The following is a 25,817-nucleotide window of genomic DNA, read 5'->3' on the forward strand; positions in this document are numbered from 1 at the left end:
TACAGGGTATAACATTTGACAATCATAAACTAACATAAACTAATTATCTATAACCTCCTATCCCCCTCTTGAGCTTTTAACTCCCCTTTTACTAAACTAAATTTAAGAACTTTATAAAATCTCTTTGATCATTCATAAGCTATTTGAAATTTTTTAGTCCGATATTTGCCTTGAATATAATCAATCCATCTTCTCCATTCTAAAATATATTTCTCATTTAAATGGTCCGTTAGATATGCTGAAATTTTCACCATTTCTGCTAAATTTACTTCTTTTAATGTCCATTCTTGAATAGTAGATAAATCTTCCTTCTTCCAGTACTGTGCCACCAAGAGTCTTGCTGCAGTTATTAGGTTCAAAATCAAATTAGTCTCTATAGCCGTACAATCTCTAATTATACCTAACAAAAACAACTGTGGAGTAAACTTTATCTTCTTTTTAAGGATATTTAAGGATATTTTGGATAATCCACCATATTTACACAAGCTCAAAATTTGAGAGAAAATTTTTATAAAATGTTTTATAGATGGCATTTGGATCCCAAAAAGTTAGCTTGTATGTACCCAAAACTACAGCCCAAATGTTGGAGATGTGATTGTGTTGATTCTACCTATTTTCATGTTTGGTGGACTTGTAAAAAAGTTAAAGCATTTTGGATGAAAATATGGTGGATTATTCAAAATATTCTCTTTTTTTTTAAATTTTTTTTATTATTAAAATATAAACACAGATATAAAGACAATACAATACAAAGACAAACAAAAAACCCACCACCTACAAACCCACCTAACATTTTACATTTACGCTTTTGTCATCAACAGAATATATGTCATTGAGCTTATATAGTTTAATAAAGAGTAATTATTAAATGTCTAATTCCAATGTTATAACTTTCCACTACAAATTTACATTTCTTATGGGTTCATCTCCTTGTGAAAGTCTTTACCCTAATTTCTGTCCTCTACATTTTTGCTGATTTTCCTTTCCAGCCATTGATACCATTGGTGCCATACAAGATAGTATTCGCTTTCTTCCTTTTCCTGGAGTTCCAGCGTCAATCTGTCCATTTCAGCACACTCTGTTATCTTTGCAACGATTTTGTCTTTGGATGGGAGTTGGTCTGATTTCCAGTTTTGCGCGAACAGTAGTCTTGCTGCTGTCAAGATATGTATGATGAGATATTTCGTTTCCTTAAGATGTTGTGCCGTTATCATGCCAAATAGAAAAAAATTCTGGACTGTTTTCTATTTGAATGTTTGTTATTTCTTCGATAATATTTTTTATATCTTGCCAATAGTGTTGGGCTTTCCTACATTTCCACCAAGTGTAATAATATGTCCCCTTTTTTGATTTACATTTCCAACACAACGCCGAAGTGTTTGGGTGTATTTTGGCAAGTCGGGCTGGTGGTAAGTGCCATCTATAAAACATCTTAATGAGGTTCTCCTTGTAGGATGTGGCTCTTGTCATTTTTATGTTCTGCTTCCATAATTTCTCCCAGTCTGCCAATTGAATATTATGTCCTATGTCCCTGGCCCACATTGTCATATTATGTTTAACTGTTTCTTCTATTAATTTGTCTCTCAAAAGGTAGTTATATGTTTTAGTAATCATTTTCTGGTCTGCTCCCAATAAAATTCTGTCCAGTTCGTTCAGATCTTTTGCAATTCCATATTTGATTTTATCCGCATTGTATCTTGAGTGTATTTGAGTGTAGTGCCACCAATCAATATTTATATCGCCATTTTGGAGTTGATGTCTTGGAGTGAGTTCTCCTTCATGATTCAGTAAATCTTGGTATCTCATCATCTTTCCGATTTCAAGGGTATTTGGAAATATCAATGCCTCCATTGGGGACCACCATTTTGGTATTTTAGTATAATAAGTTTTCTTAATTCCCTGCCAAATCTTGAAGAGTGAGGCCTGAATTATGTGTCTTTGGAAGTACATGTGTTGTTTGTCTGGTCCATCCCATAGGAACGCGTGCCATCCTCGTATGAGATCAAAGCCTTCTAGATATAACATTCTTTTGTCATCTAATCTCATCCATTCTTTGATCCAGGTCAATCCGGCTGCTTTATAATATAGCTCCCAGTCTGGTACTGCAAGGCCTCCTCTGTCTCGTGTGTCTTGTAGCGCTTTAATCTTAATTCTGGCCTTCTTTCCCTGCCATATATAGGTCGTTGTAATTTTGTTGAGATTTTTGAAGAAGTCCCTTCCTGGACGTAATGGTACTACCTGGTATAGATATAGTACCCTCGGTAATATATTCATTTTAATTGAACTGATTCTGCCCATCAATGACAATTGTAGCCTGTTCCAGATTTCCAGGTCTTTTTTAATTTCTTTTAGTAATTTCGTGTAATTGTCTTCTTTAATTGTGGTTGCTTTTGCCGTCAACCAAATACCTAAATATTTTATCTTCTTTACTAATTGGATTCCTAATTCTTCTTCTAATTCCGATCTCTGAGTCTGGGTCATATTTTTCGTCATTAGTTTTGTTTTTTGTTTGTTTATTTTGAGGCCCGCGACTTCCCCATATTGTTCTATCATCGACATCAGTCTGGGTCCAGATCGTCTTGGGTTTTCCAAGTTGAAAATTACGTCGTCTGCAAAGGCGAGCAATTTGTACTCCTCTCCCCGGATCTTGAGTCCTTTGATTTCTTCCTCGTTCCTTATTTCGTTTAATAATACCTCCAATGCTATTATAAATATTAGCGGTGACATGGGACATCCTTGTCGTACTCCTTTCTGAATATCAAAAATTTGTGTCATGTCGCCATTTATTGAGATTTTTGCTGTTTGTTGGGAATAAATTTTTTTAATCAGATTATGAAATTTCTCTCCACAGTTCATTAGTTCAAGTTGTTTTGTGAAAAAAGACCAATTCAAATTGTCGAAGGCCTTCTGGGCATCAAGGGAGATTATGGCCATTTCTCTGTCTATCTTCTGATCATAGTATTCCAGAATATTTATAATCATTCTCAAATTATTCTTTATTTGTCTTTTAGGTATGAAACCGTTTTGGTCTGGATGTATATAGTTATGTGTTATTGCTTTGAGTCTCTGAGCTAGTATTGACATGAATAGCTTATAGTCCACGTTGAGTAATGAAATTGGTCTGTAATTTTTAATTTGCGTCGGATCTGAGTCTTCTTTGTGTATTAATGTAATAATAGTTTCTGTCCAAGATTTTGGAATTTCTGCTATCAGTAGTGCTTCGTTAAAAACTTGTAACAGTATTTGGTCTATCGATTGTTGACAAAGTTTATAGAATTCAGTAGGAATTCCATCCAGTCCTGGAGTCTTATTGTTCTTTTGTTTTTTGCGGGCTTCCATTAGTTCCAGCATTGTTATGGGCCGGTTTAACATCTCTCTGTGATCTTCTGTGAAGTGCATAAGGTTGGTTTTTTGGAGGTATTTTTTTATTTGGTCTTCCGGGACCTCTTCCTGACAATAAAGTTTTTGAAAAAAAAATTTTGGCTATGTTTTTCTTCTCCAGATGTGTGTGGTAAAGAGTTCCTGATTCGTCTTGGAGTTGGTGTATAATTCTTTTTTCTGTTTGCTTTTTTAGCTTATATGCTAACCAGCGTCCAGTTTTGTTAGCATGTTCAAAATTATTTTGTTTTACCATTCTTATTTTCTGTGCCAATTCAGTTTTTGTGGTTAGATTCAGTTTATGTTTGGCCAAATTTAGCTTTTGTAGCACACTCGTGTTGTTGGGCTGTTGTTGTAATTTAAGTTCCTCTGTCTTAATTTCTTCCAATAATTCATTTCTGATTCTTTGTTTCTCCTTTTTCTTTCTTGCCATATATGCAATAGTTAGGCCTCTAATATAGGCTTTCGTGGTATCCCATAGGTTTTGTAATGATGTTGTGTCTTTTGTATTTATTTGTAGAAATATCTTGATTTCCTTTTCTATCATTTGCTGATATTCTTTTTCCTTTATTATACTTGTGTTCATTTTCCATCTCTTCTGTTTTCGGAAACCTTTCCAGACTATTTTGATAGGATTGTGATCGGCCCATATACTAGACATAATTTCTACTTCGTGTGTTTCTTTACTTAGTTGAGGTGTCATCCAAGCCATATCCAGCCTGGACCACGATTGATGTGGGCCCGAGAAATATGTATATTGTTTTGTTTTGGTATTTATTTCTCGCCAGGTGTCGTGTAGGCTCATTTCTTGTACTAAATCTTTGAATGTTTGTGGCAATGTCTTCCTTTTAATTTTATTCTTCCTAGTGCTGTGGTAATCTCCTCGTAAGTTTACTATCGCGTTAAAGTCGCCGACAATGCATACATTTTCGTAGTCCAACTCCTTTAGTTTGTCATGTAATTTTTTGTAAAAATCTAATTGGTTTCCATTTGGAGCGTAAATAGCTACTAACAATATTGTTTTTATTTCCAATTTTAGTTCTACCATTAAGACTCGGCCTTCTTTATCAGTGTAAATCAGTTTAGATCTTATATGATCTCTAATATATGTTACCACTCCCCTTTTTTTGCAATCTTCTAAAGATGTATATATTACTCCTAATTTTTTATTTTCAAGTAGTTTTTTCTGTTGTTTTCTTATGTGTACTTCTTGTAATGTAATTATGTCTGCCTCTAATTTTTGCAACCTTGTAAACATTTGATGTCTTTTGCTTGGTGAGTTTAAACCATTTATATTTATGGAAATGAGCTTTATTTCTTCTTCCATTTCCGCTAGTGTTTATTTGTCTGTTATTTTGAGCTTTGTTGTGTTTCTTGTAACTCTTTGTGAGATCCCCGCTGTTTCAAAAATATTCAAAATATTCTCATCTTCACTCTTCTTGTGGGCACCTGTGGTGTCCAAGTGCTAGGACAGGACTTCTCTCAGACCCTCCCTCCCTCATAACCTTCCTTCCTTCCTCCTGCCCTCCCCTCCCTTCCCTTTTCTTCTTTTTCCTTCCCTTTTTCCTTCTTTTTCCTTTCTTCCTCCCTTCTCGTCTTTCCTTCTATGCCTTTTCTCCTTCCTGGCCCTTCTTGGATGCTCAAATGCAAAAGGAGAAACATTTCTTTTGCTTTTAGTTTCTTTTCCTAATCCTCTGCCAGTGAAAATGGAGCTGGGGGCGGAGGAGTGCAGGCGGCCGTTGCAACTGAAAACTGGGCCTGGTAGGGCTACACGCTTCCCTCCCAAGCTCTGTTTTCACTGGCAGAGACATTGTGGGCCAGTCCGATCTGTTCCCCACGGGCCAGATCCAAGCACCCTTCAGTTTGACGCCCCTGATCTAGTTCCTCCGATTGGGCAGTCCATCGTATACACCTATGGCAACCTCATTCCGTTTTCCTTTCATATTAACCCAAATGCATTCAAGGAGGTTTTCTTCATTTTTTACTTTTTGCATTTCTACAAAGGTGCAGCTGTTTAAGTGCAACTCCACCTCCACCTCTTTTTATTAGGTGTTTTGAAAAATTTAAATCCTCCTGAGTTTCATCCCACCATGTTTCAGTAACGGCAGCAATCTCATCTTTGCTCTCGTGTTCTGGGACGTCAGGTTCCCTCTGTTTCTTCTTCATACTTTGGGTGTTGATGTGTAGGCATCTCCTCCTTTTTTTATTCTCCCTGTGTTTCCTTCCTACACCTGCATTAGTCCCGGAGGGTTGGGAAAATAATTTCCAAAGAACTTGGCTCACAAACAGTTTATTCAACAACTTTATTTTCTCTCTCTACTCCAAGATCTCTGAATGAATTTGGCAGCTCTTTGACTTCTCAGAGGGAAGGGAAAGAATTCAAACTCTTTGCTTCCTTTCCCCACCTGTCCTTCCCACAAATCACAAGAGACCCGCTTCAAAAACAATAAATTAGCGATACCTTCAAGTATAGCAGCCAAGGTGATCCCTGCAACAGCTTTTCTTCTCCTGCTCTGCCCCAGCCTGGAGGAAGGGAAGGGCCTGGCCTTCTCCACCAGCTGACCTTCCCCTCTGCAGCAGAGAAGCGGAGTGGGGCTTTGGCCTCGGGGCACGGAGACCCTTACTGTGGCATGAAGCAAAGGGTGGGGCTGTTTGCCCCAGCAGCCGCCACGTCTCCCTCACTGCCCACGGACTCTGAGGAGAAAGGCTTTCCAGGTGTGGCTATGCCCAGAAAGGGGGATTTGGGACCCTTTGAACCGTCAGGGCACGTCCTCTACCACTGGAGGCTTTGTAGGATGCGATCAAAGATGCTTTTGCTGAGGAGACAATTTGGGATATTCTCAACCAGCAAGGTGAACAATCCCCCACCTCGGTCCTTCTGTTCATCAAGCTGGCCATTCGATGGACGGGATGGAGTCAGGGAAGCAGAGCCAGCCCTTCACCGTAGTTGCCAGGGTTTCTGAACTGCTGCAGTTGGGTTCCCATGACCACAAGTGATGGGTTTCTCCTCCACCAAGAGCCCGGATCCTTTGGCTCAAGATACAGGTGGCATGAAGGGCCCTTTTCCTCCCGATGGTGGGAGGCTCCCTCATAGGTTTATTTTGGGGGGGAAAGGCACCCTTACAACACAGCCAGCTGGGTTCACTGAGTTGTGCACATGGCCTGGACTGGTTCCCATCGAGGCCTTTGGGCCCCACACATTGGGCAAAGGCTTCCTTGATCTGGTCCAGGTCTAGGACCGTGGGGTTATCGGGGTCTCCCTTCTCAACCTTTTCTGGGGTCTTGGTCTGCAGTTCGGGACAGTTCTGGGCAGCAGCATGTATAGTTTATTGAATAGCCCGAAGGCCTTTTCAAACAAAACAGAAGAGAAAAAGGGAAAAAGATAAAACAGTTACAAAAATAGCAATCTAAAAATATATGATAGATGACATTAAAATTTTACCATATCAAATTTCAATAGCTAAGTTGCCAAGACTAGAAGACTAGATAACCCAAATAGGATAGCTCCTCTCTAACTGAGCTCATCTTTCTTACAATCGATAAAATTTTCCTTGATATAACTGGCTCGTATTGCCGTCAACCTTTTAAGGTATCGAGTGATCGCTCTTACCAGGGGAGGAGAGTCAGCCCTCAACAGAAATGCTAATTTTTGGCTTATATTCCAGTGGGGAAATTTATTTATAATTGGGGACAGATATTGATTTCTAACTTCCTGATAGAGACTACATTCGAATATTATATGCGCCGTGTCCTCCACGACGTTTACCCCACATATGCATATTCTTTTGTCATACGGGATTTTCCGATGACGGCTGAAACTAACGTTGGTATCTAGAAGTTCGAATCTAAACTTAACAAATAACTGTCTCTCCACTGATGGCATTTCTAAATGTAAATACTTTTCCAGAGTGAAAGTTGTTTTAACTGCTGTCAGCAGTTTAAGGGAATGATTAGTTGAAAGGGTTGCCATATCCATTTGCCCATGTATATCTTTAATCCGTTGTTTAACTTGGTTCAGTGTGTCACACAACGGGAACCCTACGCCATATCGGTTCAATATTTCTGACAGCCGGGTTAGCCAGGAATACCTTTGAGGATTTGAAATCTGCTGTTCCTCTAGACATATTTTAGGGAGTCTGCTGGCATCCATCTGGGTCATTTTTAGCCAGTAGGCTACCGCCCTAGTGATTGTATAGGTGTATAGTGAGAAATGTCCCAATTCAGCTCTGACGGCTGCAGCTGAAGTGGAATTGTTTACCCCAAGCATCCTCCTTAACAGATTATTTTGAGTTCTCTCTAATATGGGGGCCTCTGTAAGACCCCAAATTTCAGCACCATAGAGCATGATCGGAACAAGTTTAGCCTGAAAGACTTTACGAAGAGGTAAAATGGAGGTTGGTTGGATTCGTTTACTTAATTTAGATACAAGGCTTGCTCCTGCTCTAACCTTTTGAGAAAGGTATTGATGGTGCGGAGTCCAACCTCCTGCACTGGAAAAAACAATTCCAAGATAAGTATATTGGGTAACTTGTTCAATTTTTGTGTCGTTAATCTGCCAATTGTGCTTTTTATTCTTGTTGCCAAAGACTAAAACTTTTGATTTAGCTACATTTATAGTCAAGTGGTTTGCAGTACAGTAATGTGTGAGCTTGTCAAGAAGTCTCCTCATTCCTATTTGGGTTCTAGAAAACAACACTAAGTCATCGGCATACATTAATACGTTAATAAATCTAGAGCCTATTTGGGGGCTGTGCGTCATAAGATCATCCAGCTGCGCTGGGATATCATTTATATAAAGGTTAAAAAGAGTAGGGCCCAGCAGGCAGCCCTGCCTCACTCCTCTAGTTGTCGGTATGCTGTTTGTTGAGGCCCCATTTGCTGCATATCTGACTCTAATTGCCGTATTAGTATAGAGAGTCCTGATCAACAAAATAAGTCTGGGGTCCATCCCCATAACTTGTAGTTTCCTCCACAAATGGTTCCTATCTATAGAATCAAAAGCAGCAGTAAGATCAATAAAGGCGGTATATAGCTTTTTCCCCTGGGTCTTGTATTTATTAATTAAGTGGGAAAGGACAAAACAATTGTCTATGGTAGACCTACCTGATCTAAAACCTGCCTGCTCATTTGCCAGAATTTCCTTATCCAAGCACCAGTCCTCTATTTTATTTAGGAGATGTTTCGTATACATTTTTGAAATTATATTAAGAAGACTGATGGGGCGGTAGTTGGATGGGGCGGCTCTGTCACCTTTCTTAAAAATTGGAAAAACTATAGCTAACCTCCACCCTTCAGGGATTATCCCTACTTTATCGATATAAATAAACAGTGCTACCAGCACCGGGCGGCAGCAAAGAGACCAGACTAGAGAGGATCGAAAACACACTGGGGACCTTGGCGTTTTGTGAGAAGTTTTTCCAATCTTTCTAAGATGTTCAAAAGGCAAAAGAATCAGAAGTTGGGGAGCATCAATTGTAACCAATGCATTTCCTCTGCGGGTCCCGCTCTCCTCCTCCTCCTCTTGGGCAGTGCCTCTTTCCTGCATCTGCCGCCATCCTCCATCCTCCTGCAGGGGAGAAAGAGAAGACTGTCACGGCTGCATCCCCTTCCCCGCAGGGGAGGCCCAGGCCCAAGCCCCCGCCTTCCACGGGCCTCCCGGGCATGCTCCAGGCAGGCACAGCCTCCTTCTCAGCGTCCCGTCTCCCTCCCTGCCCACCCCCCAATCTAGGCCTCGTGTTCCCGGGCCTGCCCTCTCCGGAGAGATCCTTCCGGACTTCAACTCCCATCATCGCGTGAGCCAAACCTGCATCATCCGAGCTTCTCTGTCGCCAATTCAGACAGCTCCCTCGTTGCCCATTTTAGTTCCGGAATTGGAGTCTTCGTGCCTTTTTTTTCTCCAAAAGCTCCACCTCTAAATTCGGAGGGACCACCCCACGGAGTCATCCTGCCAATCGCCGCCTTCCTCAGAATGTCCAATCGGTGTCCGCCTTCCTCCAATCAACCAGATGTCGCCTGCGTGGTGCCGAGGTCTTGGAAGTGGGGCGGAGCTCCCCTTGAAATTTGGGGTCTGATCTCCCCCCCCCCTGCACCCTCCGTATTGACGGAGGGGGAGGTCAGGGGCTCTTCTGGGGCTGCGGCCTCCTAGCAACCTCTGAAGGGGAGCCAGGGATGAAGGCTGGGAGGGGAGAAAGCCAGAGACCCTGAGTTCAAGGGTTGCACAGCTCCTTTTTCAGTCCAGCCCACCTCACAGGGTTGTTGTTGGGGGAAGAGAGGAGGAAGCTGTGCTGGATGGGAGGAGGGGGAGGGGCTCCTGGGGGCTTCTCTTCTTGCAGACATTTCATTGCCCAAAGTAGCTTCCTTCCTCATGGCTAGAAGGGAGGGGGGCTCAGAGAGCTCCAAAGACCCCTCAGTTCAACCCTCAGCTCCAAATATTCCCCTTCATTTTGCTGCATGTCTTCTCCGCCTTATTGGTAAAAATAAATCCAGGATTCTAATAAATTCTCTATATGGATTCAATAACTGAGAAATTTGTTTTTAAGAAGCAACTACATGGTCTCTGTTTGATCCAGGAGAATTCTTGTTCCGAGATAGAAGAAGAGGGAGCCAAGCTATTCTCCAAAGCCCCTGAGGGCAGGACAAGAAGCAAAGGGTGGAAACTGGAAGTTTTAAAGAAGAGATTGCATAACCATTTGCCTGAAATGCTGTAGGGTTTCCTGCCTAAGCAGGGGGTTGTACTAGAAGACCTCCAAGGTCCCTTCCAACTCTGGGATTCTATTCTAATTCAGAATTCATGCACAAAAGCAGACCGTCTCCAGTTAAAGAGGACCTAAGGATGAAAACCTCCTGCCAATGGTTCCTGCTAGTGAATTTCCTCTCATTCCAACACATAATTGTTGGAAAAAGGAAGCAGAAAAATCGGGCAATTTTGATAGGATCTAAGCTGGTTTCTTTCTGGATCTCTTTAACTGCTGGATCCCTCAACATTTGGAACTTGGCCAAAAGAGGGTCATGTGCCTTGGGGGTTCAGCATCATTAAGCTATGCGGTATTTTATTTTGGCAGAAGTGGTTCAACGGAGACGGGATTTTGCTTTCTGTCCTGGACTGCTGTATGAGAAACGATGCCTGAAGTTCAAACTTTTGAGGAGAGAATTTCTCTCCCGCTGTCCTTAAACGTGGCACCATCCAACAATACTTTGGGGTCCTTGGGGATGTTTCAAAGTGGCCCTCTGGGATATCCAAGGGCAGGAAATTTCGGGGGGACGAACCCATTTATTTAGGTATGACTTCTATTAAATTTGGAGAGGAGCCCAACTCCCAATAACTCTGGGTGGCTTATTGTATGGGGAATGGGGATTTTGTGGTATCCTTCCCCCAGGAGTGGGGAGGGAATGGGGATTGGCTAAATCCACATCTGCCGGTTGGGAGGGGATTCTAACTTCTTTTATTCCTATTGTATTGCCTTAAGGACCCCAGATCCTGCTTTGCTTTCGCCCACCTATCACTTCTTTCTCAATAAAAGGATCCTTTTCAAATGCAAAATTTCAAGAGTCTTTACTTCCTTGATTAAGGGGGAGAGGCCTGGCTTTACAGGTAGCCCAAGGGTGGGTGGGTGTGAAGGGAACTTGCAAATGTGCTGGCAGATAAGCAGGTGTGTTGCTTTGCCAGCCGGCTGCAAGAATAAGAGAAAATGAGGGAGGCGGAGGGCCATATCGCAGGGCACCCTGGCCCCAGCAGCAGCTGCAACAGGAGCCTCTCCAAAGAGGGTGTGTGGGAGGAAAATATATACACACACGTCTCAACTTCGGCATCAGGTTTCCAAGGGCTCAAAAAAGATTGCAAAATCCAAATATGAAGGGGGCAGTATTGGAGGGGATTTCCCCCTCTGCTGTAGTTTTCCAAAGGTCCTTCAGAAAGGAGGAGCAAAGAGAAAGGAGAAGCTGGATCCAGGGAGGGAGGGGCTGGTAAGGCAGCTAGAGGTGGGGAGGGGCCGGCTGACTCAACCCTGCTTACTGTCTCTGGGACGTATTTTGCAGTTATCGCTCATGAGTTTGATATATTGCCCCCAAACTGTACAGGTAGTACTAGATCTTTACAGGTAGTACTTGGCAAGAAATGGCAGTGTTGATTTTTATTTTACCTTGACATTGTACTCAAGTTCCTTCAAATGTTGCAAAGTCAGAAGATATAAATGATATAAAAGATATATACGTGGGCCCCGTCCCCCAAACTGGCCATCACCCCCCACCCCCCCAGTGGTGGGGCCAGCACCTCAGGCTCCCAGAACTGAATACCTTATTTCCATTGAGAGGAATGCATGACATTTATACAAGCGCACACTTTAATAAAAGCAGACAATAACATAGAAGCCAATAAAGACTCTACCAGCTGCTCCCAATGCAGCATCTTCCCGCTTGTCTGGAACTGTAGAAGGTCTCCTGAATGTCTCTGGAGATTCTCCGTCATCCAGGTCATGGTTGTCCCAAAGGTGCTTTTTCAAGAAGCAGCTGGACTTTCTGGTTTTCCTTTGAAGGTATTTCGCTTCTCATCCAAGAAGCTTCTTCATTTCTGACTGGAGATACTTGTACAATTAGCACAGGAGCCCCCAGGGCTGTGTGCTCTCGCCACTTCTCTCTCTACACCAAGGGCTGCATCTCAAAAGATCCCTCTGTTAAAGTACTGAAGTTTGCAGATGACACAACAGTGACTGGTCTCATTCGAGACGACAATGGATCTGCATACAGTCCGGAGGTTGAACAACTAGCCTTGTGGTGCAACCAGAACAATCTTGAACTAAATGCACTCAAAACCGTAGAAATGGTGGTAGATTTTAGGAGAAACCCTCCTATACTTCCACCCCTTACAATACTAGACAGTAGAGACTTCAGCCACGGCACACTTGCTCCAATTAGGCACTGAGTGGGATGACTATTTACAGGCAACTTATGAAGAGTATTAAGAGATTTCCTTTAATGAAAAGAAGGAATCCAGGACACAGAATCGGGTTTCATTTTATACTCCATGAAGTAGAAAAAGTACAAAATAAGAGTTGATTGCATTGAAGAAATCAGGGTCGATAAAAATAGATTTAAAAAGATAAAAATAAAAAATCAGATTTTAAAAAATTTAAATCAGATTTTTTTGGTCATTTTTTATCAAATTTATTTTAATAAAATACTTTTGGGGTAAAAATCTAGCTAAAGATAATTTTCTATTCAAGATACATTAATAATGTAGTTTATTCATCTTGAAATGGAGCTTGCTTGTGTAGCATGAAGCTGTATATTCTGCAATATTTAAATTTCTGGTAAACTCATTCAATGAATCCAAGCTCTGCAAGCGGAGATAACACGGACTGCACTGATACATTCACACAATTCCACAGTAACCGTGGGATAAATCATAAAGCGCAGGAATATTCCTTTATCCCATTCTTTTGCAAATCTATGTAGACTACAAACTCTGATTGTGGGAAGAGAAATGCATCTGTACCACCAGGCTCCCAGTGTGAGGAGAAAGGGCAAGCAATAAAAATGGAAGTGAAGCCTTCTAAGCAGCTTATAAATGTATTAAAGAGCACCTGTCATTTCAGATCCATCGGGGCAGCACCTGCTAGCGGGCATCCACTCACCTCCTGCCAGCCACGACCCTCACCGAGCTGTGTCCCTGCCGCATCACCAGCCATCCCTTGAAAGTGAACGGGACTGTGGGTGAGTCAACAGCGGGTCTGAGGAGGAGACACTGCGGGACAGAGATGAGGGTTGCTCTTTAAAAAGTATGATATAAAAGGTTGACTTAAATCAAGCCTTCTTAATAGTGATTTGTATCATGATTTAAATCGACATGATTTAAATCAATTCCAACCTGGAAGAAATCATCCAGCTCAGTTAGTTACATCAGAGACATGGACAGGAACATCCCATAATATTAAGGATAACCACTGAAATGAGCCTTGCATTAAAAGAACATTCACATGGGAAATGGCACCAGGAGTCTCTGTTGTGAAAAGGTACAATTTCAGCCAGTTGTACAATCTAGCATGTACAATTGAAACAGTCCTTTATTATTCAGCCTGAGAAAGTCCCTTATTTGGCAGTTATTATTTACCCTTATTGTCTTCTTTACCCAATTGAAGTAAAGATAAATAATTCCTCTTATTGGAATTATAATTATTATCACGAATATCATTATTCTGTTGCTTTCTAGATACACTGAGGGCTGATGCACTTGAGACAAACATTTATTAATGTTTTTAAAGAGGGTACAGAAAGAAATGATACGTATATTCAGTGCAGTGGTGGGTTTCAAATTTTTTTACTACCGGTTCTGTGGGTGTGGCTTGGTGGGCATGGCATGGCACAGTGGGGTGTGGCTTGATAGGCATGGCAGGGGAAGGATACTACAAAATCCCCATTTATTCCCTTATCAGCTTGGACTCGGGAGGCAGAGAATAGATGGGGGCGGGGCCAGTCAGAGGTGGTATTTACCGGTTCTCCAAACTACTCAAAAATTCCACTACGGGTTCTCCAGAACTGGTCAGAACCTGCTGCAACCCACCTCTGATTCAGTGTCAGTAAACAAATGATGAAATGTTAAATACACTGATTGCTTATGAAGTTTGAACAACAGAAAACCTTGATTCTAGATAACATCCCACAAGAGACAAATTCATGGGTTGCATTAGTCCAGAGGAGCCAAAGTATCCAGTGCAGGATACTAATCTACATATAAGCGAAAACCACTCACGCATTAATCACGAAATCTCCAGAACCGTAAAGCCTACAAGCTTGAAATTTGCCACCTATGTTCCTCTTGGCTTCTAGGTGCTCACTAAGAAAGGATTTTTTGAAACGACCATCAGAGCATTAGTATTTCCTATATTATTATAACACGCTCTGATGCTAATTAGTTAGACGTTCAACTCCCCCTCCCAACTTGAAAATAACTCTGGAGGGAATGGGATAGCATAGGAGAGGCTTCTGTGGGGAAAGCCTCATGGAGAGAAGCAGCTAGAAAGCCTGAGGGAGAGAAGCGGAGAGGCTTCTATGGGGAAGCCTGAGGGAGAAAAGGGATAGGAGCAGATCTATGGGGCCAGCCTGAGGGAGAGAAGGGGATAGGAGGAGATCTATGGGGAGGCCTGAGGGAGTAAAGGGGATCGGAAGGAGGGGATCTTTGGGGCCAGCCTGAGGGAGAGAAGGGGAGAGGAGATGACAGGAGAGGCTTCTGGGGGACCAGCCTGAGGGAGAGAAGGGGAAAGCCTAGTAATGGGGGACTCTCGCTATCCTGACAACTGGGGAAAACCTAGTCTCTGCACCTAGTGGGAGATCAAAGAGGTCCCCAATGGGTCTGATTCATTTGAAAAATTCTTATAACTGCCCATCTTTCAGTCAACTCAGTGCAGCTCCCAAAAACCGTTTTAAAAATAAAGAAAAACCTGGGGCCAATCCATGCCACCTTCTCCTTGTCTCATCTCCCAGCACCTGGGGAAGAGCCAGGTGTTTAAGGCTAAAAGAGTGGAGGCTTTTTAAGAATATGGCTCATATCTCACAAAGCTTCCTTGGCCTTAGAGAGTCTCTTGTAGGGGTTTCTGCTGGAAGACAAGGGGACCATTCAGGGAATCCAACTGAGAGCTTCAGATGCTTGGAGATGGTCTTAATAGGTCCCCACATTTGGGAAATCCACATAGATTATATCAAACAATGGCAGGGAGAAGCTCCTTCCCACCCCCAACAATGAAGGCCAAATGAGCCCTAGATTCAGCCACAGCACACTTGCTCCAATTAGGATCTGAGTGGGATGAGCATTCAAAGGCAATTTATTAAGAGTATTGTAGCAAAGAGATTTCCCTCAATGAAAAGAAGGAATCCAGGACACAGAATCAGGTTTCATTTTATACTCCAAACAGTAGAAAAAGTACAAAACAACAGTTGATTGCTTAGAAGAAATCAGTGGATAGAAATCAATTTAATTTAAAAAAAAAATAGATTTTTTTTATTGAAATCGGGTTTTTTATTTTTAGCAAATTCATTTCAATAAAATGCTTTTGATGTAAAAATCTATCTAAAGATGGTTCTATATTTAAGATGTATTAACAATTTAGTTTATTCAGCATGAAATGGAGCTTAGTTATGAAGCATGAAGGGGTATTTTCTGCAATATTTAAATTTCTGGGAAACTCATTCAATGAATCCAAGCTCTGCAAGCTGAGATAACATGCACTGCACTGATACATTCACACAATTTCACAGTAACCATGGGCCTTTTTGCTAGTGATTTACATAATAAATTAAATCGTGATTTAAATCAACCTGATTTAAATGAAATCCACCCTGGAAGAAATCACCTTGCTCAGTTACAGTTACATCAGAGACATAGAAATTAACATCCCATATTACAATAATGAGCCTTGCATTAAAAGAACGTCCAGATGGGAAATGGCATCATGAGTCAGGAAAGTCTGTTGTGAAAAGGGACAATTTCAGCCAGTTGAAACCTCTCATATGTACAATTGAAAAAGCCCTTTATTATTCAGCCTGGGAAAGTCCCTTATTTGGCAGTTATTATTTACCCTTCTTAATATCTTCTTTACTCCGCCCTCATATTGGAATTATTATAATTATCATGAATATCATTATTCTGTTGCTTTGTATGTACACTGAGAGCTTAAGACAAATTCCTAGTGTGCCTATTCACACTTGGCCAGATTTAATGCGCAATTCAATTCAATTCCTGAGATACACTCTGGGACCGAAGGTTTTTCACACTCATGTTTATAATTTTTCTCCCGCGTGAATCGATGGAGGCCCCTACACTGAGTATAGCTCTTTCCACACTCCAGGCATTAATGTGGTTTTTCTCCGGAATGGATTTTTTGATGGAGTGAAAGTTTTCCTCTCTGACCGAAGCTTTTTCCACACTCCAGACATTTATATGGCTTCTCCCATGAGTGGATTTTTTGATGTCTTTTAAGGTGTCCTCTCCGACTGAAACACTTTCCACATTTGAGGCATTTATGTGGTTTTTCTCCTGTGTGGACACTTTGGTGTCAACGGAGGCTACTACGCTCAATAAAGCTCTTTCCACACTCCAGGCATTTGTAGGGTTTTTCTCCTGAGTGGATTCTTTGATGTCCATCAAGGGTTCCTTTCTGACTAAAGCTCTTTCCACACTGCAGACATTTATGCGGTTTTTCTCCTGTGTGAATCATTTTATGTCCATACAGAGTTCCTCTCCTACTGAAACACTTTCCACATTCAAGGCATTTATGTGGTTTTTCTCCTGTGTGGACTCTTTGATGTCGACGGAGGTGTCCACCCTCAGTAAAGCTCTTTCCACACTCCAGGCATTTGTAGGGTTTTTCTCCTGTGTGGATTCTTTGATGGCTATCAAGACTTCCCCTTTGACTGAAGCTCTTTCCAAACTCCAGGCATATATTTGGCTTGTGGATTCTTAGATGTTTTTCAAGGATTTGAATTGTTTTGAAGGATTTTTCACATTCCCCACATTCATACTCTTCTTGTAAATGGACTCTTTGATGTCTATAAAGATGTCCCCTCTGACTGAAGCTCTTTCCACACTCCAGGCATTTGTGAGGTTTTTCTACCGAGTGGATTATTAGATGCCTTTGAAGATGGTCGTTTCTTTTGAAGGATTTTTTACATTTTGGGCATTCATACTTTTTTTCTTCTGAATGGATTCTTTCATGTATATCGAAGTTACTCCAATGATGGAAGCTCTTTCCACACTCCAGGCATTTAAATGGTTTCTCTAACGAATGGATTCTTACATGTTTTTCAAGGATTTGAATTGTTTTGAAGGATTTTTCACATTGCCAGCATTGGTACTGGTTTTCTAAATGGAGTCTTTGATGTGAATGGAGATTTTCCCTTTGACGGAAGCTCTTTCCACACTCCAGGCATTTATGAGGTTTTTTTCCTGAGTGGATGCTAAGATGCCTTTGGAGATGATGATTTCTTTTGAAGGATTTTCCACATTCTGGGCATGGATGTTCCTTTGCTTCCTCCCGGATCCTTCGGGGCTTTGGGGGTCTTCCGAAGGAGCCTCCGCCCTCCAGACCCATCTCGGGGTCTCCGCCCATTTCCTCCTCCTCGCATCGCCCTCCAGGCAGCCGCCTTTCCTGGGCTCCTCCTGGGCTCATCCCTCCTGCAGCCCCGGAGCCCCCCGGCCTTTCTCCGCTGTCTCCCGGGGAAGCCGTTCCAGGACCGGTCAGGGCTGCTCTGCGGGGCCCGCTCTCCTCCTCCTCCTGAGCGGCGCCTCTTTCCTGCATCCGGTGCCATCCTCCGTCCTCCTGCAGGGGAGAAAGAGAAGAGGGTCACGGCTGCCTCCCCTTCCCCGCAGGGGACGCCCAGGCCCAAGCCCCCGCCTCCCACGGGCCACCCAGGCATTCTCCAGGCGGACACGGCCCCCTCCCAGCCTCCCGTCTCCCTCCCCGCCCGCCCCCCAGACTAGGCCTCGGGCTCCCAGGCCTCCGGAGAGACCCTCCCAGACTTCAACTCCCAGCATCCCCTGCGCCCAACCTGCATCATCCGCGCTCCTCTGTCGCCGATTCTTGCAGCTCAGTCGTTGCCCGGTTTAGTTCCGGAAGTGGAGGCTTCATGCCCTTTTCTCCACTAGTTCCACCTCTTCCTTTGGAGGATCCGCCCCATGGAGTCCTCCTGCCAATCGCTGCCCTCCCCAGAGCGACCAATGGACGTCCGTGTTCATTCAATAACCCAGATGGTGACTGCACGGTGCCGAGGACGTGGAAGGGGGGCGGGGCTCCGCTTTAACTTTGGGGTCCGATCTCCCCCTCCCAGCCGCTCTGTATTGAGGCAGGCGGATATCAGAGGCTCTTCTGTGGCTGCGACCTTATAGCAGTCTATGAAGGGGATCCAGTGATTAAGGCACCGGGTAGAAAGCAAGAGAGCAGAGTTCAAGTTTGAATCAGCCCCCCTTTCTGTCTAGCCCACCTCACAGGGTTGTTGTTGGGAGAAAAGAGGAGGAAGGTGTCATCATTGGGAGAAGACCTTGTCTTCTTGCAGGCTTTCTCCTTTGTTTTGTTGCATATGTTCTCCACCTTATTTGTAAAAATAATAAAGGCAGGATCCCAATAAATACATAAACTCACTATGTCTGATGTTTTTAAATAGCAACTACATGGCCTCCATTTGATGCAGGAAAATTCTTGATCCTAGATAGAAGAATTCGGAATTCATGCACAAAAGGAGACCATCTCCAGTTAGAGAGGAGCTAAGGAGGAGAACCTCCTGCCAGTGGTTCCTGCTGGTGAATTTTCTCATAGAAGTCAATAGCTCGTTGTTGGGAAAAAGAAAAGGGGAAATCATGCAATTTTGACAGGATCCAAGTTGGTTTCTTCCTGGGTCTCTCTAACTGCTTTATCCCTCAACATCTGGAACTTGGCCAAAAGAGGGTCATGTGCCTTGGGGGCCATGTCTGCACTTAAGCAGAAATAATGGGGGGAGCTCACCTGGGATGATGGAACAAAACACAAAACAGCACGGCAACACAAAGGGAATGTGATGGGAAGTTGACCCGGAGCTACATTAATGTGTAGAGCTTCCTTTGGCAGAGGCAGTCTACATCCAAAGATCTGCATTTTGTGCAAAAAGATGAGAAATGGGCAGCTTGAGTGATTTGTCTGGTTGCCTCCTAAAGGCATTTGCCTGGCATTGGAATGAAAAGGTGGAGCAGGTGAGGTTTGATAGGCACCTGTCATCTCCATGGGAATTCTGATGGCTTTATGACCTCATCCATGCAGGCTAAACTGCCAGTTACTGTCAGTTGTCAGAGTGAAGATGCCTTCAAGAGGTTAGTCAGTCTTCAGAAGGGCTCCTGGACTCTGGGAAATCTTCCCTCTATTTGCAGCCAATTTATCAAGAATTGTATTGCAAGGACGAAAACGCTCATTTGGCCTCTTAGGAAAGGGAAGCAGAGAGAAAATGAGAACACCCAGCTGTTTTTCCTGTTACTTTTAATTATTGGTTGATGAATTTGAATCATGTCTTAATCTCCAAACTCAGGCACCAAGTTTGTTGTGGAGCTGAAAAGGACTTGAGATCCTGAATTTGAAACTTTTACCTTTGCAAATGTGTTTCTTTGCCCACCTGAAAATACAGATCATCAGTTAATTCAAGCAAAGCAAAAACATTCATGTTTTTAAAGAGGGTACAGAAAGAAATGATACATGTATTCAGTGTCAGTAAACAAATGATGTGTAAGGATCGCCTCTCCTTCCAACTTAAGAAAGTACGAACTCTTGAAACGTAGTTGTTCAAAAGGATTCTTTTATTAAGCAGAAGTGAAAACCATCCAGTTAAAGCACAATCTGAATGCCCTTAGGCAAAGCAGTAGGATTAAAGTGGTAGAGACCCCTCCCTTTAGGTCAGAATGCGGATTTCAGCCAATACACAAGTGTGAAGATGTTTTCTTTACTATTTCCTTTGAGAACCCGAACACACATGCATTCCCACCACTTCCCTTTAAAGTGAGACAACCCACATGGCTATCATATAAATTCCTGCAGGTAAAAGGAATCTCAGGCTTCCTTGGCGCCAGGATATAGGTTGTAAAATATCTGATGACACAGGCCATGCTAGTAAATCGAATCCACATCCCCCCTTCCTTCACTTGACTGGCAGTATCACTTTTAGGGATCTGACATGCTACCCTCCTTAGAAAACAAAAGGGTCCACCTGTAAAAAAACAAAAACAAATATACACAAGATTTCATGATAGTAGATCAACAAGGTTTGTTAGGGTGTTGGGAGTGAAATTTTCTCAGTAAGATCGGAGCCCTAACGTGGTGTTTGGCGACCCATTCATTGTGTGCTGATGGTAGATGTTTCCAAGCAACTAAGTGTTGGACTTTCCCTCTGTGGATCCTAGAATCAAGGATTTCCTTGATTTCAAAGTGTTGTTCACCTTCAATCATGATGGGAACGGGTGGTGTAGATGCAGGTGGTCTGAGGGATGAGATTACTTCTCGTTTGAGTAAACTGATATGGAATACTGGGTGGATCTGCCTGAGTGTCTTTGGAAGAAGTAGTTCAACTGCTACTGGATTGATGATTCTAGTGATGGGGAAAGGTCCAGTGAACTTTGGCCCTAGTTTCTTTGATGGTTGTAATGATTTCAAGAATTTTGTAGATAAGTATACTCTGTCTCCAATATGAAAAGGTTTGGGTTCCATCCTTTTCTTGTCAGCTTGAATCTTAAAAGCTTCTCTAGCTTCCTGTAAGGCTAATCTAACCACTGGCCACGTGTTTCGCAAATTATCCATCCACTCCTTAAGTGAGGGGATGGTGGGTTCTTCTGTGGGTAGTTCAGGCATGGGGCTGAAATCCTGGCCTGTTGCTACTCTAAAAGGGGTAAAACCAGTGCTTGAATGGACAGCATTATTAAACGCAACTTCAGCAAAAGGCAAAAGTTCGGTCCAGTTATCCTGTTGAAAATTAATGAAACATCTTAAAATATTGTTCTAGTACCGAGTTCAAAATTTCAGAATTACCATTAGTACAAGGATGAAAGGATGTGCTCAACCCCTGGCCAGTACCAAGTAAGCCCAAAAACGCCCTCCAAAAGTTGGAGGTGAATTGAGCCCCTCTGTCGGATATGATCCTTTGTGGAGCACCATGAAGTCGATAAATGTGTATTAGGAATAATTTGGCTAAACTTTTAGCAGTTGGGATCTTTTGGCAGGGTATAAAATGTGCCTGTTTTGAAAATAGGTCTGTCACAACCCAAATAACAGTATTTCCCTCACTGTTTGGCAATTCCACGATGAAATCCATAGCAATCTCTCTCCAAGGCGCTGCAGGTTCAGCTACCTTCTGCAATAGACCTGGGGATTTCCCCTGGCGTCTTTTTGCTGCTGCACAAATGGGGCAGCTGCTACATAGCTTTCTATGTCCTTTTTTAGTGATGGCCACCAAAATTGTCTTTTAATCAGGTGTAAAGTTTTCACAAACCCAAAATGTCCAGCTAATTTGGAGTCATGGCACCGTACCATTAAGCATAGCCTTTGGCTTGCAGGGACATACAACTTCCCCCCCACCCAAGCCAAGTCTTCTTTCATCAGACAGCTGGATTTGTTGTTCAAAAACCATTCATCAGTGGCCAATGCTTGTTTAAAATTTTGGGTGATGTCATTGTCTGTCACTGTTTCTTGTTTTTCCTGGGATCTGGTGACTACTTTAGCGGCTAGTTGACTGTTTTGTACTATAGGTTTGATTACGTCTGACCTTGCACGAATGTATTGCGGTTTTCTGGATAGCGCATCCGCCAGAAAGTTTTTTCCCCCCGGGAGGTATTTTAGAGTAAAATCAAACCGTTTAAAGTACTGAGCCCATCGTACTTGTTTTGGGGAGAGTTTCCTTGGGGTCTTTAGGGCTTCTAGATTTTTATGATCAGTCCAGACTTCAAAAGGGGTCTTACTGCCTTCTAGGAAGTGCCGCCAGGTTAACAATGCCCAACGAACTGCATACGCCTGTTTCTCCCAAATAGCCCACCTTTGCTCAGTCTCATTCAACTTTTTGGATGTGTAAGTGCAGGGTTGTAGTTGGTCTTGCTCATTCTTCTGAAGCAGGACCTCTCCTATTGCCACATCGCTGGCATCTGCTTGTATGACAAATGGTTTCTCCGTGTCCGGGTGTTGTAGAATTGGTTCTGCTGAGAACAGCCGTTTAAGTTTTTCAAATGCTGCCTGGCATTCCATAGTCCAGTTCAATGGTTGCTTTGGTTTAGGGTTGTCCTCCCCCTTTGTTTTTAAGAGCTTGGTGATGGGGAGGGCAATCTGAGCGAACGCAGGGATAAACTGGCGGTAAAAGTTAGCAAACCCCAGGAAGCTCTGTAACTGTTTACGTGTGCGTGGAGGGTCCCAATCAAGTACAGCCTGCACTTTTAGAGGATCCATCTCAACCCCCTGGTGTGAAATGCGGTATCCCAAATAGTCAATCTTCTCTTGATGGAATTCACATTTGGAAAGTTTGGCATAAAGTTTGGCAGCACGGAGTTTGTTTAAAACTGCCCTGACTAGTTTTACATGTTCTGCTTTGGTCTCGGTATAGATTAAAATGTCATCCAAATAGACCAGAACCCCCTTATATAAATGCTGATGCAGCACTTCATTTCTTAACTGCATAAACACTGCAGGAGTCCTTGCAACCCAAAGGGGAACACCTTGAATTGGTAGCAGCCAAGGGGGGTGTTAAATGCCGTTTTCCACTCATCCCCTTCCTTAATTCTGACACGGTAGTAAGCCTCCCTTAAGTCCAGCTTTGAAAAAAATTTCCCTTTAGCGAGGTGTGCTAACATATCTTTCATAAGGGGGAGAGGATACACGTTCTGCACACTGATAGTATTAATGTTCCGGTAGTCAACGCATAAGCGTTTTGAACCATCTTTTTTCTCTCTAAACAACACTGGGGCTGCAATTTTTGGTCGGGCTGGCTCGATGAAACCCCTTGCTAGGTTTTTCTCAATGAATGTTCTCAGCTCTTCCAACTCCCTCGGTGACATGCTGTACATCTTGGCTTTAGGGAGTTTCGCGCCGGGTAAGATTTCTATTGCACAGTCAGTGGCACGGTGGGGGGGGGGAGCTCATCTGAGGCTTTTTCGCTAAAAACCTCAGCTAAATCTTGTATTCTATGGGTATGCCCTCAGTTGGTGTGGCGTGACCAGGCATGGCCGTTTCTCGATTCTCTGCCCCCTCAAGTCCTTTATGTGGATACTCAGCAAAAGTCACCTTCCTCTGAAATTTTATGATGCCTTGTTTCCAATTGATTTGTGGGTCCCATCTTTTTAGCCACGCAAGGCCCAGAACCAACGGCCATTCCATGCCAGGTGCCACTATAAAGGTAAACCTTTCCTCGTGGCTTCCAATGCCTATATGTAGAGGCACGGTGGCCAGAGAAGCTGGCTCCCCTCCTGCTATTGACCCATGTAGTTGGCAGAAAGCAATGGGGGTTTTCAGCTTTCTTACGTTAATCCCTAACTTCCCTACTAAGGTTGGGCTGATCAAACAACGGGTGCACCCCGAATCCACTAGGGTGGGGATACTTATCTCCCTGTCCTGGTTTGGGATAAATAGTCTTAAGGGGAGGGTAAGCGGTTTAATTGGTTTGCTTACCAGTGGCTCATCATCTGGATCGCTTCCGAACGAGTGTGATTCCTCCTGTTCAGATGCCAGGGTTTCTTCCCCAAAGAGGGGAGGGGATGGGACTTCTATGGCCTCCCTGCTCCTCAGGGCAGTCTCCTTCCCACGCCGACCCGGTTTTCCAGGACCCTCCCCCGGTGGGTGGTTCCGGGCGGGTATTTGCGAACGACACTCTGCAGCTCGGTGCCCTTCTTTTCCACACTTGAAACAGGCTGAAGATCTCGGGGAGAATGCGGTTTGTGGTTTGTGGGGCTCTTGCTTCCATTGGGGTGAGGATTTCTTCCATGCTCGCCCCGCTCGATACTGGTTTCTGGCCATATCGATCTCAGCTTCTTCGGCGGTGACATACCATTCATGTAGGTCATTCGGTGCCCCTCGGGCCACGCAGGCATTGTATAGATCATCACTCAGTCCGTCCTTGAAACAGCTCACCAAAATATCTTCCGGCCAGTGCACACGACACGCGAGGTCCCAGAATTCTTCAGTGTACTCTGCTACTGGCCGTCGCCCCTGCCTCACCACCTTAATGCGGTCACGTGCTTTGCGATCTGCCAGTGGGTCCTCGAACCGACGTCGCAGGGCCGTCATGAAATGGTCGAAATTCCACAGTTCTGGTGCGTTGGCATTATGTAGGGTCACCATCCATCTGGCTGCGGCACCCTCTAGGGCTAGGGTCACAACTCGCACTCGGGATCCTTGGGTTTGGAAATCACGCCCATACTCTTGCATGTAGGTGAGCACATGTGCCACAAAGAATCCTAATTGTTGCGGATTCCCATCAAACTTCACCCCAAGAGGGGGAATTTCTCTTTCCAGCTGAGGAGCCCGGGGTTGATTGGGAATGGGCACCGGTGTGCGTGCTGCCTGGGGGGGAGGGTTTGCTGGGTCTTCTCCCGTAGCTGCTGCACCATCTGCTCGATAGGCGGCCTCCAGGAGGGGGGTGCCTCCCCTGGCATCATCCATGACTGCTGCCCTTTCAGTGCTCTTTGGTTGTTGTCCTGGCTCCCTTCGGATGTTAAGATTTTCCAAAGTCTCCATCACCAATCGGGTTACATGCCTCTTCAGATAGTCCTCCCTCAGGGGTGCTTCGGTCAGCCCCCCCTGGTCAGTAAGGGCTTCTAGTTCCAGTTTCCACCCCGGTTTTCGGTTGCCACGGTTGAGGGTGACTCCTCTGGTTCTCTCATCCCAGCCATCTTTCTTCCCGATGCCAATTGACCAGCGGGGCTTTTCAGGATTCTCCAGGGTTACCTCATCCTCTCCGATGGGTCGCACGAGGCAGGCATCCGACTGGGTGGCAGTTACTGTCTCTCCCCAGCAATCGGTTTCTCCCAGCTCTCTGCTTTGTTCAGACATAGTTTGCAAGGTCCCCTCAGTAGAGCAAAGATTGCTTCTCTGGGTTGACCGTTTTGCAGATTGTGCTTTCTGTAAGGATCTCCTCTCCTTCCAACCTAAGAAAGTACGAACTCTTGAAACGTAGTTATTCAAAAGGATTCTTTTATTAAGCAGAAGTGAAAACCATCCAGCTAAATCACAATCTGAATACCTTTAGGCAAAGCAGTAGGATTAAAGTGGTAGAGACCCCTCCCTTTAAGTCAGAATGCAGATTTTAGCCAATACACAAGTGGGAAGAGGTTTTCTTTACTATTTCTTTTGAGAACCCGAACAAACATGCATTCCCACCACTACCCTTTAAAGTGAGACAACCCACATGACTATCATATAAATTCCTGCAGGTAAAGGGAATCTCAGGCTTCCTTGGCGCCAGGATATAGGTTGTAAAATATATGATGACACAGGCCATGCTAGTAAATCGAATCCACATCCCCCCTTCCTTCACTTGAATGGCAGTATCACTTTTAGGGATCTGACAGGATGCTGAACCCCCTAGTCACATGATCCTCTTTTGGCCAAATGTTGAGGGATCCAGCAATTAGGAGACTCAGAAAGAAACCAACTTGGATCTTATCAAAATTGCATGATTCCCTGTTTCCTTTTTCCAACAATAATGTATTGGAATGAGAGGAAATTCATTAGCAGGAAGGAACCATTGGAGGAGATTCTCATCCTTACGTCCTGTTTAACTGGAGCTGCTCTGCTTTTGTGCATGAATTCCTAGTTCTTCTATCTAGGAACAAGAATTGTCCTGCATCAAATAGACTCCATGTAGTTGCTATTTAAAAACACACTTGTGAGTCACACATAGCGACTTTACGTATTTATTTGGATTCTCCATTTATTATTTTTACAAATAAGGTGGAGAACACATGC

The 25,817-nt window shown here is 43.6% G+C and overlaps 2 protein-coding genes across 6 annotated transcripts in view; one reads left to right on the plus strand and one right to left on the minus strand.

The window, feature by feature from the left end:
* The window catches only part of LOC132710122 (uncharacterized), an 84,931-nt gene that overhangs the window by 18,688 nt on the left and 40,426 nt on the right, over positions 1 to 25,817 (plus strand). For 2 of the 5 annotated variants that reach the window (XM_087879818.1, XM_087879817.1), the window contains exon 2: positions 12,969 to 13,086. In XM_087879818.1, coding sequence (XP_087735944.1) covers positions 12,969 to 13,086 — 118 coding nt within the window. Of the gene's footprint in view, positions 18,504 to 25,817 lie in introns of those variants that run through there. The other 3 variants (XM_087879819.1, XM_087879820.1, XR_015730161.1) reach the window with 2 other exon arrangements.
* LOC132711933 (uncharacterized) lies at positions 15,174 to 24,963 on the minus strand. The gene is made up of 2 exons (XM_087879759.1): positions 23,523 to 24,963; positions 15,174 to 17,684 (listed from the first exon to the last, which is right to left on the minus strand). Exons 1-2 carry the CDS (start codon positions 24,900 to 24,902, stop codon positions 16,422 to 16,424), a joined length of 2,643 nt encoding a protein of 880 aa, XP_087735885.1. The 5' UTR covers positions 24,903 to 24,963; the 3' UTR covers positions 15,174 to 16,421.

This window comes from Pantherophis guttatus, chromosome 16 (genome assembly GCF_059756535.1).
Source record: "Pantherophis guttatus breed Tessera chromosome 16, ASM5975653v1, whole genome shotgun sequence".
NCBI lineage: Eukaryota > Metazoa > Chordata > Lepidosauria > Squamata > Colubridae > Pantherophis > Pantherophis guttatus.